General features: G+C 37.3%; 1 protein-coding gene across 1 annotated transcript in view; it reads right to left on the reverse strand.

The window, feature by feature from the left end:
* Nucleotides 1-15,968, reverse strand: part of LOC134666757 (heparan-alpha-glucosaminide N-acetyltransferase) — a 57,458-nt gene extending 41,490 nt beyond the window's left edge. Inside the window, exons 1-3 of the mRNA XM_063524031.1 lie at nt 15,567-15,968; nt 9,493-9,620; nt 6,089-6,204 (exon numbers count right to left, since the gene is read on the reverse strand). Of these exons, the coding sequence (XP_063380101.1) occupies nt 6,089-6,204; nt 9,493-9,620; nt 15,567-15,761 (439 nt within the window). The 5' untranslated portion in view covers nt 15,762-15,968. The remainder of the gene's footprint in view (nt 1-6,088; nt 6,205-9,492; nt 9,621-15,566) is intronic.
* Nucleotides 15,969-16,216: the final 248 nt, after the last annotated feature.

Here is a 16,216-nt window from a genome sequence, read left to right on the forward strand (position 1 = left end):
GTTGGATAGAGTCTGGCTACTGAAATTTTACCTAAATTCTTAGCGGGAAATTCAAAAAATCTTGGGCTGGTCACACTTTGTGTAGTAGGAATTATAGTTTTGATACTAGACAATAGGTTTGATATTCTGTCCACAGGTAAATAAACGTTTACGTGCACTCAAAGTCAGCTCACATAATTTCTACCACTATTTAAAATACAGTCAACGACAAACACATAAGTTTACCTTCCAATATTTAGATTTTATAGATATTTTTCAGAACTTTTAGTTAATCCGTTTCTTTATACACTTGTCCTATTTATGATATTCAGGCATTAATAAATTCACGTACTTAATCAAAGTAATAGGCAAATGTTAGAACTAGTACTTAAAGTATCAAAATATTTATAGAGCACCAACCTCCTAATTTGTTTACATTTGGTTAGGAGTTGTAAACATTGCAGTTTTTCGTTATACAACGCCACACGTCGACTTCGCACATTGTAGTAATTATTTACGAGCTTAAATAATAGTTTGCGAACCTCACTCAGTATAGAAATTATTAATATTATTTAAAATAAACCCCTTATAAATCGCAAACAATTTGAATGTATGATATAAATTGACAACTGACTTTCAGCTTTTTTTTTTAATCATAGACAATTGGTGATACAACAACGAAATATCTGTCAACAATTTTTGGCTAGCCAGACTCTAGCTCAATTTGCTGTCAGAAAACATTACTTTATTCTTTCTAAGGGGACGTCAATTAGGACTTCAATCATGTTTGATCGCGAGAACAATTCGCGCGAATTTTTTATCATAGCGTAGTCGCGTTGTATTATGAGATTATGACGACCCCTAAGAAAATTTCCATTTACAAATCATTAGGTTTTTTTATTTGTGGCTTTTCTTACTAGCCTATACGATGTTTAAAATTAATATTAATGTAATAAAGTACCGCTAATTCAATAAAAATACGAAGTTGTAATGAGCAGGTCCAAAAATAAAAGAAAAGTACATGTAGAAAATACATCTAATAAAGTTTGGCAAGCCATTCCCGTCAGTGGAAAAAAGGGGGCTAATTTAAAAAATGTAGGCGCGAATGTTCAGTTTGCCTTTTTCTAATGACAAAGTGGGTTTGGGTTTGCTTGCCAGAGTATAATTAGTAAGTATAAGTAGTAGTAAAAAAAATACAAATTTACCTAACACACTAAACATTAAACAATTAAAATAAGTAAGTACTTATATATTATGTAGCAAATTGAGCTATCCCAACTAGTTTAGGTAGGTTGTAGGCCCGATATTTTTACCACTCTGTATACTCAGTGGTGTTCGCGGCTTTATAAACTGTGGTAGTTGTCACGCACCAAAGGTCGTGGAAATGGGAAAATCTGGCGGAACTAATGCTAGCGAAAGTGTTTAGACTTAGAGTCTTAGACTATCTACGTACGCTGAGAGACTAATCTTGCTTATTATTTTATTACACTTTTATTAAGCCTCACCACGTAAGTTAAACAATAAACATTGTCTTTGGTTAATGGTAACATTCCATTTGTAACTGCAGCTGCACTACCGGTACTGAACGCGTCGCTGTCATTGTCAATTTCCATAGTAAAATGAACAGTAGTGCAGCTGTCGTTGGAAATGGACTGTCACCTTAAACGTACTGGTGCTCGACGCGGTCCCAGTACATGTCATCTTGAAACTTAAGTCATTGTCAATAGAGGTGTCAGCAAGGTGTCATCTATTGGGCATTAGCATGTCGAGCACTAGTCCGTCCACCTTATATTTCTTTGTATAGGTGTAGGTATATTATACTTTAATATATTTCTTTATCTGGTACTAGTTTTCCTTGCTTGAAATGATAATAAAAAGAACACATACAAAATTCAAACTCAAACTCGCAGCGAAATACTAGTATACAGTGTGGAAAGATAAGTCGGGCCCTGGAGGGAAACTAACTTAAATCCTTAAGCTGGGTCATTTTACTTAAAGGAGACATTTCATTATTAAAAAAAAAAAAACAGCATTCAAAAATATTTTCCTTTTTTTCTTCAATTTGGCTTGTGTAAAAAAATCTTAAGTACTAAATATTGTATTTTATGGATATTTTGTACGACAGACTATAGTGTAAGACCTAATGTTTCTTGGAGAAATGTTATCATTAACATTAACTGTATCGACTAGTAGAATAAAATTGCGAGTTTTTATTTTTTGGAATCTTGAGTCGGTTCGAGTCCCGGGCGAGGCAAGCGAGTTTTAGAAAATCTTTGATTGCAGTTTTGTTTCTTTTTAAAAATAAAGGAATGTCTCCTTTAAGGAAAATGACCCAGCTTAAGGATTTAAGGTAGTTTCCCTCCAGGGCCCGACATATCTTTCCACCCTGTATACTAAATTGAATAACTACGAGTAAAAACATTCAATATTCCTATAAACGACCTTTGATATTTATATTACTTGCATACGTTACCTAATAGGCATAATCTGAATCACTCCATAACGATCTCACTTTCTATTTAAAGATCAGCCATGAGAATGTATTCAGAGCGTACTTCCCTTTAAGGTACCTAATCGTATGCAAATATTCGACATACTTTACTTACGAAATAGTAAAACAATAGAAACATGTGTGGGTTAATCGGATTACCCAGGAGAATTCCACGAAGGTTGTCTAGCGTTTTCCCGTAGGTATACAAACGCAAATTTAGTGTTCTGATGTTTACAAGTAAGCAGGTATACGAGTTTTTTTTCTGTCACAATGGATGTAAAGAATGTTCAGTATAAATAATCATAGAAACATTGAAAAAATTTAGGTACTTACCTACTTAGTTTCTATGCATCTCGCTCGTACTGGCATATTAGTGCAAGCGAGATGTATAGAAAGCAAGTAAATGGTGAGATATAAGTATAGTGGACGGCGTACGACCCCAATTTTTAACAAAAACCGCAAAAAAATTCAAAAAGTAAAAAATTTAGATACGCAGTTCTTAAAAAAATGCTGAGTTATAAAATCAATTTTTTTTCAGACACCTATCGCGTATATAATCATTATAATGAAAGGGCTTTTTGAGGCAATTCTAATGCGTATGCCAAACGGCTAAACTGTACATCGATTTGCGATTTTATTGCGTACAATTTCCTAGTGGATAAAGGTACTGGAATCAAATTAAGAATATTGCTTATTATACGCTACAGGCGCATGCGTGCATGAATCCTGCCTCCGTCGCACTCGTGACTCGATAATCAACCTTAATGTCCTTATAATACAAGTAATTTTGCCATGCCATCTGTCAGGCTAATGTGCCGTTCACTTTGATAAAGGACAGATAAACAATAAAGACTGTAATGATAGCCTCGTTTGATGCGTTCATGTTATACTATATAGTATTATAGTGTTCTAGCTGTATATATAATAACATAGTCGGCGCAACAGAAGGGAAGAATTGATATTTTGACAATTATGGATTGATCCTTATGTGTTATTTATAAATCTATGACCTACTGTTTGATTGATAGGCTTAACTTCATATATACGTATAAGGGACGAATTTCATAACTGTCAATTTCATATCTTTAAACCGAACTGTCAAATATCAAGTAGTACTTAATATGTACTTTATTGACCGCTGAATACATAGAATCATTGTGTACCCTGATCCATAAATGCCCAGCAGCGCTGTCCTCACTGGGTAGGCTGCAATGGACGCCTAAAACAAAAAACTTAGGCGCTATACATGCAACAAGGACGGGCGTGACTTCGGTTAGCGATTTACAGTCCTTATTCTGTACTGTCTCCGCTTTAATCAAATCGCCATGAAACTGCATGTATGCGGTGTCACGAGCGAATAATTGACTGGTGATGGTTTACACAAATAGGTACCTACTGCGGATTAAGTAACGGTATCTAATAGGGATGACGATCGTAGGTACTTATAAATTGTTGAGAGCACTAATCGCAATTTCGGGGTTGGTCCCATAGTAAAAGTGGCTCAGCATAATCCCAAAACCTCCCTGGCAACGGGAATGCACTTATTTTTGGACTCCGTGTATATGTAAGATCAGGCATATCGTGAAATTCCTAGGCATATCGTGAAACGTGAAAATCTTTGACCCGTTACCTAAGTCGACGAGCCCCGCTACGCGGGGCTCCTATTTTTGGGCAGTTTGCCCTTCGGGCATCTGAAGCAACCTAACGAACCTATCCTACCTATATATTGGATTTAATGAGACTATCGTCAAAATATTACACAGGAACATTACGATCTGCCTGATCTTACGATCGGCCGCCGACATTTATACTAAGAAATTCTCGTTTAAAGGTAAAAGATTATTCATTTCACAAGTCCTGCATTGCATAATTTTCATAAATCGAATTATTTTATCGGAAACCCTTGACATACAACTGTCTTACTGTCCTCGCTTCTCCCTTTATTATCTTGTAAAATGCCTTACGATCTTCCTTTATATCTTACGATGTTGTTTATCTCAGACTTGGCCTCTTTCCAATTGTAATCAACACCTTCAATTTTAATAAGTAGGATTTAATCAGTTAGTGGCAAAAAATCATTTTTGGTAAAAGCTTTTATCGCTGACTGTACTTTCCACAGACAATTAATACTCATCGAGACAATTCTAAAATACACTACAATGTTCAATCTACAATGTAGTGTAGGTAAATTAAAAAAAAAATTACGAACGTAGGTCTAAAACGCACCTTAAAAATTTTTAGCAATTTTTGCACAAAAGCTAAAAATATGCTAATTGCTTCTAAAAATGCGCAATTTTATTTTTGATCGAACTTTTTGCGAATCAAACATGTAATATCTTAGTAGCTTATTAATCGCTTTATTATTACTTAGGTACTTAATTTTACTACTTGATTTTACAGTGCATTGGTGTTAGCTGTAATGCTGTAAAATTTGATTTCAATAAATATCAATATCAATATCAACTTATCCATTCCTTTTTCCGCAATTCCTGGCACGCGCACAGCCATCTCACACTTACGCTCAGTGAGAGAAGAACCTGAACCCTCGGGGCCTTAATAATATTTTACCTAGACCCTAATCACGTACTAATGCTACCTACTGACACCGATTTAATTACAAATGTATTAAGTTCAAGGTCAAGTCACTGGTCAGTAAGTTGTTCAACTTATTTATTATGAACAAATAACGAAAATAAATGTGCGAAACCTTGACCGGCGCAGTAATTTACATAGTTTGCCGAGGTGATAATGAAGAAATTATACGACCTGCCAAATTTTGTATGATATTGACCTTATGACTGACATATTTAAAGCACACTTAAAAAAATTGTATATAAGAAATCAAAAGTAGTGTAGGTACCTCAATTATATGGTACCGTAAACCGGGGTGAGTAGGTTTCGCGGGGAGAGTTGGGTTATGAATGGGTAGAGAAGGTTTGAGAGGGGGGTGAGAAGGGTTTTTAAGGCTACTGCTACAAAAATAATGTATTCCAATTTAAAATGGGGCTATAGTAATACGCATAATAAAAAAAAATCGATCCAACAATCTTCCAAAATCACCTTTGTATGAAAAACCCTCTCACCCCAAATACGAGGCACTACGGGGTGAGGTGGGTTTTCATCTTTATCGTCAAAGTTATGAAATGGAACTACCCAAAATAAAATACAAACTAAAATACAAACGTCCGAACCACTTATTATATACACCATTCAGTTTTCACATGTAAAAATAAAATTTTATCGAGGTTTGAAAGTCAAATTTCAGTCAACTCACCCCATTTTACGGTACTTAAGTATCACAATTATTTCAATCTTAAGCAGACACTTGAATCTTGAATTCAATGTTCAATATGCTCATCTCATAAAGATTCCACATTCAGGAAACCTACTAATTCTCTCGCTACGCTCAGAATTCAACGCGCCTCCTTTGACGAGTCGACGCATTTTGCTTGCTTGCAAAATAAAAGTCTTGAAAGCTTAATAGGGTAAAGGGCCATTATTGGCCCCTATTCTTCTAGAAAATTTGCCTTAAAATATGGTTGCAGGAGTTTTGGCCAATCAGGGGGCCAAAATTAGGAAAGTTTATTCAATTATGTAAATAATATTGGATATACTCACGCATATAAATGTCGACGGGTTCCCTGAGGGTCCTGACGCTGCAGGCTTCGTCTGTCGCATTAAGGCGGTAGACCCCGAACTGGCCAAGGTCCGGCCTCGATTGGCACACCAGACCTCTGCAAATTTAAACATAACATTCACATATAAACACTACACACATACAAACATCAACACTAAGTGTTGGCGACTGGCTGGCACGCGGCCTCCTTCGAACGTATTGTTTGTGAAGTACTTATTTTAATTTGTGTTTGACAATGAGTCTGCCTGTCACCGCCTACATATTAAGATCTTGTTGTGCTTTCTTAAATAAATTATTTATAATATTTGTATAAAATCTGCGTGTTTCCATTATATCACCAATTCACCATACAGTCCACTTCACTAGCTATCACTAAGGCTCACTTGTACCATCCCACTAACCCGGGGTAGTTAGTGGGATGGTACAAGTGAGCCTTAGTGTAAGTAGTTAAACTTAGTAGAAGTAGTTAAACCGTTAACCCAGTGTCAAATTGTACTGGTAACCATGGTAACTCCAGGTTTAACCTGTTAATCCCGGGTTAGTGAAAGGTGCAAGTGGCCCTATAGTTAACGATGAACAGTTAAGAGCTCTTAGTACAATAATATGTAATGGCTCCTCTACACGATGGCCCAGCGCCGGCCACTCCAAGGGACGCATTTATGCGTCAGAGGGAGCAAGTGATATTACTATCTCATTCTACCGCATGGCTGCGTCCCTTGGAGTGGCCGGCGCTGGCCCATCGTGTAGAGGAGCCATTACACAACGAAGGCTGCAATAATATCTGACACGATCTTATTTGTAGAGCCATAAGAGCGTGTAACATATTTTTCCGACTTTCGAAAAGTAACATATTACTGCAGGTGACTGTACCAATACAAATACGTATAAACTGTATTACTCGATCAGAATTTTAAGTTATAATTATTCCACAAGGGTTCTTTCACAAGTCGAAAGTATGTCGTGAGAACAGGTGCCGATGCCGCAATAAATTCACGTGCTTTTTCGTAAACCACTACAATGGATAATGGGAATGGATGTGATATAATATCGTAACACGGAATGAAATAATATGCAGAATTAGATAGAGTCAACTGACATCAGAGAGCCTAGCCAAGATGCCAATCGTTTGCGTTGCGCCGAGCGAACGAAACAATAATGTCTCTCTATCATTCTTCTATATAAGTGCTATAGTACAGAGAAACATTAGCGTTTCGTTAGCTACGGCACGATTTAATTTAGAATTGTAACATTGAATTAATTAAAATACGTTAAAAACATATTTCTTCAATTACCTACATACCTTTGTTAAACAAAAACAGGAGGGCCTACCCCAAACTTAGAGAATATAACCAACGGAGTGGTCATTAACAGGCGTTCCCCTCTGTCGAAAAAAGGCGGCCAATGGTCAACCACATGTCAAACACATGTATGGACTGATGGTTATCTGACATGGATATGATGATGTTACTTATACATTTGATGTGCCCCTCCCCCGCAAAAAACGGCAGACTATTTTGTACCGAAAATTATAGACATGGCGTCTCCGTTGGTTATATGTATCCTCTAAGACCCCAAAACACGAAAATCATTTATTCGAATATGCAAGAGTGCTAGAGAGGCAGATAACGAAATTTAGGCCAAGTTTGAAGGAATTGTCGTAGTGAGCCGTGACTTCGTGAGTGTGTAGAGATCTTTCATATATGTATTAATATGTATTATTCACCACGCACTTTATACTATTACCAATAGCACTAATCGGGACCAAAGCAATTTGTACCGAAAGAAATTCTTTAACGTAAGATTACACATTTAATACTCAGAGCCGGAAAGGTTGAGCTGCATGTCCAATTTTGTCAAATGCTTTCACTTTCACGTAAATAGGTACGAGTATATTGCGTACTTAAAACCCATATAGTATTAAATTTAAGTATGTCTTCCTTAATAAACCGGTTCATGTACCGATTTAAGTGCTTGTGTTTGAGCCAACCCTTCACTTTCGCTGTCCCTTTACCATTTTGAGACCTGATCAAACCTGGCGTCGTCCAACTGGGACATTCCTAACACCATACTATTATGGGCCATGCTGAAACTTTCTGGATTCTGATAACTATATGAAACGACTAATTTTTTCTAAGTGCCAGTAAGCCAGTCCAGGAATTTTCAGAATGCCCTAAGTAGTAGATTCGTGTTTAAATAGTGCGTGCTTACGCGTGCCTTTAAAATAAACAGTTACGTGATGAATCATCAGTTCTGTATGGAGCTTTTGTATGGATATAGCGGTAAGTGTAGTATGGTCCGACCACCCACACATACCTATAGAATTAAATTCTTCCTTCTCAGATATGGGACAGCGATTCTTATGTTTTGAATTATCTGATAATTCATCTTAACAAATTGAGAGCCGGAAACCCGGCGGGTTCTCTGTTCGTAGTCGCTATCCTTTACAAAGCGGGAAAACGCTAGGATCGACTACGAGCGTAGTGCCACGAAAACATTGGCAATTATTGCGATATGCAAAATGTGTAAAATGCTACAACATTTAATGGTGTTGTCAGCCCATGTTTATCCTTAGAACTCGATTTCATAGTTTTTTTTTATTTAAATGGGTACTGACCGTCTGCCGCCATAATAGAGAGACCCCACACCAGTGTATTTTGAGCGTCGGCGTCTATTCAACGCTATGGAAAATGGCGTCGCTGCGCAGTTGCGCCAACGTTGCGTCGACCTCGAGCAGCAACCATAGAGTTTTTTCCTTTTACCAATTTATTATACAAGAAAAATAAAATATCGGAAAATACATCTAACAAATCGACTAGATATGCCAACGCCTCGGAGGCCAACGCTCGGGAGACGCTAGTGCAGGGTGGCCCTTAGAGAGACCACAAACCACAATTTGCAAACTTCGGTGTTTGCGATAGGCTCAGGCAGGTGTGGCTCACTCCGCGATTTCGTCGCTTTGCTACAGGTAGCTAAAAGTACATCCGTTCGACCCCAATTTTGGGGTTTGCCATAAGCCGCGCGTGGCGCTGTCGCCACCTAGCGGCCATATCTGTGCTGGTCGTGACAGACACGTTTTGTTAGAGAGTGAGTCTCCTGTACTATTATTTATTCTGTGCCTAGGTCGCAAACATGGACACAACTGAGTAGGTACAGGCACGCTTATATATGGCGCTGATGGCGATCGTCAGTTGTCTTAGCTCCATCTTATAGTTGACAGGAATAGGTACACAAAATAACTTACGTCATGTTGGTAGCTGAGATACTGTTCCGAGGAGTGGTACACCCGCCATGATGAGGACCGGTGCGCTGTGTCCACCACCCGCGACCTGTACCAGTCTTTACTGTCTTGTATTGTTGTTAAGGTGTATATGAGGTACAGACTTACGTCATGTTGGTAGCTGAGATATACTGTTCCGAGGAGTGGTACACCCGCCATGAGGACCGGTGCGCTGTGTCCACCACCCACGACTCTTCTGTACCCGCTTTTATGATCTTCTGCAGCTCGAAGGGACACTTGAAACAAGAACGAAAACGAAAATTAGACGATAACCCTTTGCGCCTATAGTTTTTAAATTTGCTGTTATTTTCTCCTGACGGAAATGGCTTGCCAGACTTTATCTGAATAATCTGTCTTAATTCAACTACCGTTTTTCCGACAATATTACAGTAAAATATAATACCTACAATTTGCATTGATCTTTTGTTATTTAATTTATAGATTTTATTATGGCATATTTTCATCTAAATTCTAAAGCATGACGTACCTATTAGCAGATAGTTATAGAAACATTGTACAGTCGCCATCAGATATATCGGAGCGGCCAAGGTGTTCACAATATCTGAACAAGCACTCTAACGCCTTAAAATAGAGGCGCGTTCAGATATTTGTGAGGGCCTTAGCAGCTCCGATATTATTACATCTGATGGCGACTGTACCTATTCATGCAAAACAAGTATATTTTATATTATGTGCGTCAGCTAAAATTAAACCATGTTTTTGGCACGAAAATGTAATTAACGCGCATGGATATAATTTTAAATATCAACACACTAGTTAATAATACCTCGTCCAAAGGCAAATTAATTAAATGTATATATACTTATACCGGGTGTGACCTGTAATATAAGCAAAAAATTAAACTGTAGACTGTACTCCTCATACTGACCAACATTTGTTCGGCGACTTTTAAAAATAACTTGTGGTTTGATTTTTAGTACACTTTAAAGTTTATTTTAAGACGCAATGTATTGCGAATTTTGTTATGTTTAAGGCGTGACAAGCAACGTCAATCATAATGATATGGCGTGGCGATGGCGTCCATTGAAGATTATATTTATTTTGTATGAAAAATAGGCAGTCTAAATACTTCATAATTTTTAAAAGTTGTTGAACAAAAGTGTCACCGTTTGAGGAGTACAATCTATGTTTTAATTATTTGCTCGTGTTACAGGCCACTCCCGGTATATACTTTGTGTATGTCTGCCTAGCCTCGTAAGATCCAGGGCAATATTGGCACTTTTGAATTTGGAACTTTCTTTTATTTATATGTTAGTTCAAAACTCGAATTTAATTTGTACTTGCACAAGTACACGAGGACTTACGAGGATAAACTAGAGTTAATTGCCTTTACGCTACTGGCTATCTTCTAACATATTAACATTGTGTATGCTTACCGCTTACCTAAGGAATTTTCGTTTATTAATACTTCCCACTTACTAGTTACCTATCCTTATGTAATAATACCTAATCTTACACCATTCTGAAAAGACAGTATCTAGCTAATTGATTTATGCGTAAGTCTTACTTAACTCACAATATTAACGTAAGTTTCCGTTCATATTGTGAGCACATTTGAAGTAATTAAGGTCAATTGCGTTTACAATTTTTTTGTTACACGGTCTATGCAGCTACCTATGTCTAAATCGATATTGCCACTGACACTAAATGGTTTGGACAACTGATCGATTAATTACGTGAGTAAGCACCTACATGCTGTATATACAGTGTGGAAAGATAAGTCGGGCCCTGGAGGAAAACTACCTTAAAACCTTAAGCTGGCTTATTTTACTTAAAGGAGACATTCCTTTATTTTTAAAAAGAAACGGAACTGCATTCAACGATTTTCTAAAACTCGCTTGACTCGCCCGGGACTCGAATACTAAAAATTTCAAAAAATAAAAACTCGCAATTTTATTCTACTAATAGTCAATACAGTTAATGTTAATGATAACATTTCTCCAAGAAACATCTTACAGTCGTCTGTCGTACAAAATATCCATAAAATCTAATATTTAGTACTCAAGATTTTTTCAAACAAGCCAAAATGAAGAAAAAAATAAAAATTATTTGAATGCAGTTTTGTTTCTTTTAAAAAATAAAGGAATGTCTCCTTTAAGTAAAATGAGCCAGCTTAAGGATTTAAGGTAGTTTCCTTCCAGGGCCCGACTTATCTTTCCACACTGTATATAAAAGGCTTAAAATTAAATATAGTAATACCCTATATTTCAGTACCTATATTATGTTTCGTAAATATAATATGTACCTACACCTACATACTGTACATAGCGTACATAGATACGTATCTTAAGAACATAGACATTAAACAAAAGATAAACTACCTAGTTTTAAATATTACCGTAAGAAAGGAAATTGAGTAATCCCAGATTTAGCAATACCGCCAAGTGGGGTAGTTTTTACACCGTGTAACAATGCGTATCTCGGCCGATGGCCAATCACCGATAATTTCTCTAACGAGCTCGCATGCCGAGAACACTTGACTTGACACACATTTGCTATTGCATGTATAATTCAGAGGAAACTGGAGTTAGTATTGTATCTAGTAAGATTTACTAGGTTATAGTATGAAAATGTAGGTAACCCTTTTTATGGATTTAAGCAATCTTTATATTCATTTTTATTTTTTTTCATGTAGGGTGCCGCTATAGTTGCCAATAACTAATAACTACATAGTAATAGGCCACTCCTATCAAATCAGAAACAAGCCAATAGAAGGCTAAAGGGGCCCATGCAGATTAACTGTTCGCCGGACGATATCAGCCTGTGTCAGTTATTCGGAACTGTCACCTTTTGCGAGTAACTAACAGGCTGATAACGTCCGGCGAACCGGTAATCTGTGGGTCCCTTTATTGTTAAGATTGGTCTTTTAATATGTAGTGACAACCATAGCAGTCACCCTATGTTTTGACAAAGAAAGCGTACAGTCACCTGCAATAATATGGTACTCTTCGAAGGCCGCAAAAATATGTGACACGCTCTTATGGCTCTACAAATAAAATCGAGTCAGATATTTTTGCTGCCTTCGAAGAGTAACATATTATTGAAGGTGACTGTACCTATGTAAAGGGAAATACTTATTTATTTTGACTATGGCTTTATTCTGACAGTCAGTTGTGTATTTGGTGTATTGTAAAAGTTGGCACATATTACAATTAAACAGAAGCATTTTCTTGTGAACTAAAAAAAAATATAAGAACTGTTTTTCATTTTATATATACTTACACTATTGTTTTGATATTTGCGATATCTAATTTCCTTCGGCCCTGATTGTCTGGCCGTAATCGCGCCACGTCCTCTCCCCGTATCAGTAATGGCAGGGCATTGCACTTCGAGGGCCAAGCAATGGTCACTCCGTTCCCGGGAAATCCCGTGACGTGTCCAACTTGTTTGTGCCGTAATTATAGTTCAGTACTACCTATTTGCTAGATTTATGTAGGGTTACGGCGCGATTCGGGAAATGAATTAGACATTCACTAGATATGAAATAGAAACGATATGTGACGTTCCACTGCAAAAGGTACCCTATGGCGGTTGGCGCTTACGCTATTATTAACGTCGCTCCAATATTATTGCGGCCATTCATATCATATATTCATATCTGGTAAATGTCTAATTCATTTCCCGAATCGCGCCGTTAGTGTCTTTTTGAGGGAGTATTTCTAGTGAACTGAAAATAGAAGTTAAGTACAAAGAATTTCATTATAATTTTAATTTAGACCGATTTCAACGGATTGTAAACTAGACTAGTAAGTAAACTAGGGGCCCATTTCTCGAACTTTAGTCTAATCTCTCTTAGTCTAATACTACTAATTTTATTAGTGTGTTGCCATGGTAACTCCTATGATACCGTTCGGGAAATGGGCCGCAGGCCGGTTTTGACGGATTAGTCAATAAAATCTAGTCAGTATACTTATAATGTGAGATGGGGTAGGAATGGTAGGATGAATACCATTTTATGAGAAGAACATTTTATGGAATCGTCAGTATTTGTTTAGACCTGAGCATTAAAAAACAAAATTCTTTTTTAGGTCTAAGCCGTCTAATGTCACTAATTTCAGGCTCAGGCGGTTGGTCAAGAAGTGATATGCAAATAGAAGGAATTTTAGTTTTGTAATTGAAAATATTTTATTTAAGTAATGCATTTTTACTAACTTAACATTATACAAATCAGCATCAACTTCATAGGTACAATCCTTCTAAGGTAAACGTATTTGGTGCTCGATGCGGCCCCAGTACATGTCATCTTGAAACTTAAGTCATTATCAATGGAGGTGACAACAAGGTATCTTCTATTGGGCATTAGCAGTCGAGCACTAGTACCTTTACCTTACCAGACCCTAGGGGTCTATATTTACTTCTTACCAACTGCATCAGAAACGGTAGGCAAAATAGTTTCAACTATTTTTAGGGTTCCGTACCTCAAAAGGAAAAAACGGAACCCTTATAAGTTATAGGATCACTCGTGCGTCTGTCTGTCTGTCCGTCTGTCACAGCCTATTTTTTCGGAAACTACTGGACCAATTAAGTTGAAATTTGGTACACATATGTAAATTAGCGACCCAAAGGTGGACATATTTTTTTATAATTTTAAAATACATAGGTTTGAAGTTATTTAAGAAGAAAGCCAAAAAATGACCATCCCCCCTTTGTCTCCGAAACTAATGGGTCTAAAATTTTGAAAAATATACTCAAATATATTCAATACTCAAAATAGTTCTTTACCTACAGATGACAGGAAAACCTATTAGAAATGTGCAGTCAAGCGTGAGTCGGACTTATGTACGGAACCCTAGAAACGCGAGTCCTACTCGCACTTGGTCGGTTTTTTTGTATAAGTTTACGAACAACCTTTTAATTAATTAGTTACAGATATTACCTAGATAAAAGATCCATGACAAATCACCCAGAACGACAGTTTTTGCGTAACCTTGGCAGAAAGCCGTTCCCGTAATAACTTTCTAATGTCTCTTTACTTTTGTTTCAAGAAATGTTTCCACTTTCCGCTCAATCGGAACTGATTGATGTAAGCGACATGGACAATACGTTGATAATTGTATGGGAAACACTTTCAAGACACGGTAGAAAAACGGGTAATAACGATGCGAATTTCCTTTTGACATACTGCCTCATATAGTCACAGAATAACTAATAGTACTACCGTAATATAGTCTTTGTGCCGTTCTAGATTTATACATAACGTATTTGTAAGCAATGTTTTGAAAAATTCGTCAAAATATAGAACAGGTACAATTCGAGGAGTCGATTTTTATTGTAGCGACCTATCAATCCTATCATCCTCAAGAATCACTCTATGAGGTGAAAACTGCATGAAAATCCGTTCAATAGGTAGGTACTTACTTAGTTTTTGGAGTTTATCCCGAACATAACGTATGTACATAGGTATGTAATACTACCATTTTCCGTGGCTGGCTCTTAGTCCATAAGTAATTTATAAGACATTGAATAATTCCAATTACTGCTCAGAATGTGTGAATTGGCTTTATTCTAGGCTTTGTGAGTGTTTTCACATTGGTGAGTAATAGGTTGTGTTGGTTGTGTGTGTGGTTAAGTATAACTCAAAACACATTCTTTTTATTGTACGACATGGTATGCGTTTGGGTAATATCTTACGAGTACATTATTACTGGCACTATATTTACTGGCACATAAAGGAAAACAGTATCTGTAAAAGACCGATATATACAGAATACATATGGCAATACGGCTCCTGCTTAATAGGTACGTAAATTACAAGTATGCGTTGTGACTTCAGTCAAACTCGGCTCCGCTCGGCTCAGCATTGCTCCGAGCAATTATTAGGGTTGGCACCACTTGACTTCCTTTTGCGTGCACGACCACAGATAAGATAATCACTAGATTTTTGACAACCCTAAATAGCCGAAAGGGATAGTGCCATATATTAGAAAGGGACAGCATGATTCGACCCTGAACCGCTGTCAAACTTCGGTCTTGTAGGAAGTTTCCTTTCTGTACGGTAGTACTATTATTTATTCTGTGCCTTAAGTCTTTGTCTCTCCTTTACTCTCTCTAGAGATACCTAGTAGAGATGATTTTGACCCAAACGTTGACCTATTATTAATTTATTACTAACGTAACTACTTAACGTATAGAACCGGCATTACTTCTATTTTCACTCTTACCCGAAAGCAGTCATCCGAAACGCTGTACACCCCCACATCGACCTCCGAATCCACGACCATATAAGCCTCATCCATCTTCAGAGCCGTCATGTTCAGACCCTGATATTCCACCACCCCAGGATCCTCGAGCCAGGAGCGGATAGCCTCCCGATACCATTGCCAAGTATTATTTGACACCATCACTGTTTCATTCATAATTAGTTTTTTTTACACTTTAAAATGTGGCCAGTATTCTTCAAAACGGCCAGTAATTTCGAAAAAAAAAACACTGGCTACTAAAACACGCGGACTTTTTTTTAAACTGCCAGTGTTTTTAAGGAAGCGACACACTGGCTGGTAAAAAAGCACGGATGTTGCCGGTGCGGCAATGGTCAGGCCAGTGCGCGCGCACTGACGTCTGAACGCGCGGTGGTATGAACTCGTACTGACGGTAAGCGCGCCAAATAAAATTGGCCTTGCTACTTACAATTTAACAATGAAAGAAAGTCCGCCTTAAAAAGTAGTTGCTCTAAAAAATACGACAATGGTTATGGCGCTTAACGATTAATAGTGTCGTGTTAAAAAGCGACATTTAAGACGTGCAGTAAAATAGACGGACAAAGAGGTTTGTTTCATTTAGTATATCATCGTGCAGGGTGTCTCCCATCTCA

The sequence above is a fragment of the Cydia fagiglandana genome, chromosome 8 (assembly GCF_963556715.1).
Source record: "Cydia fagiglandana chromosome 8, ilCydFagi1.1, whole genome shotgun sequence".
In the NCBI taxonomy this organism is placed as follows: Eukaryota; Metazoa; Arthropoda; class Insecta; order Lepidoptera; family Tortricidae; genus Cydia; species Cydia fagiglandana.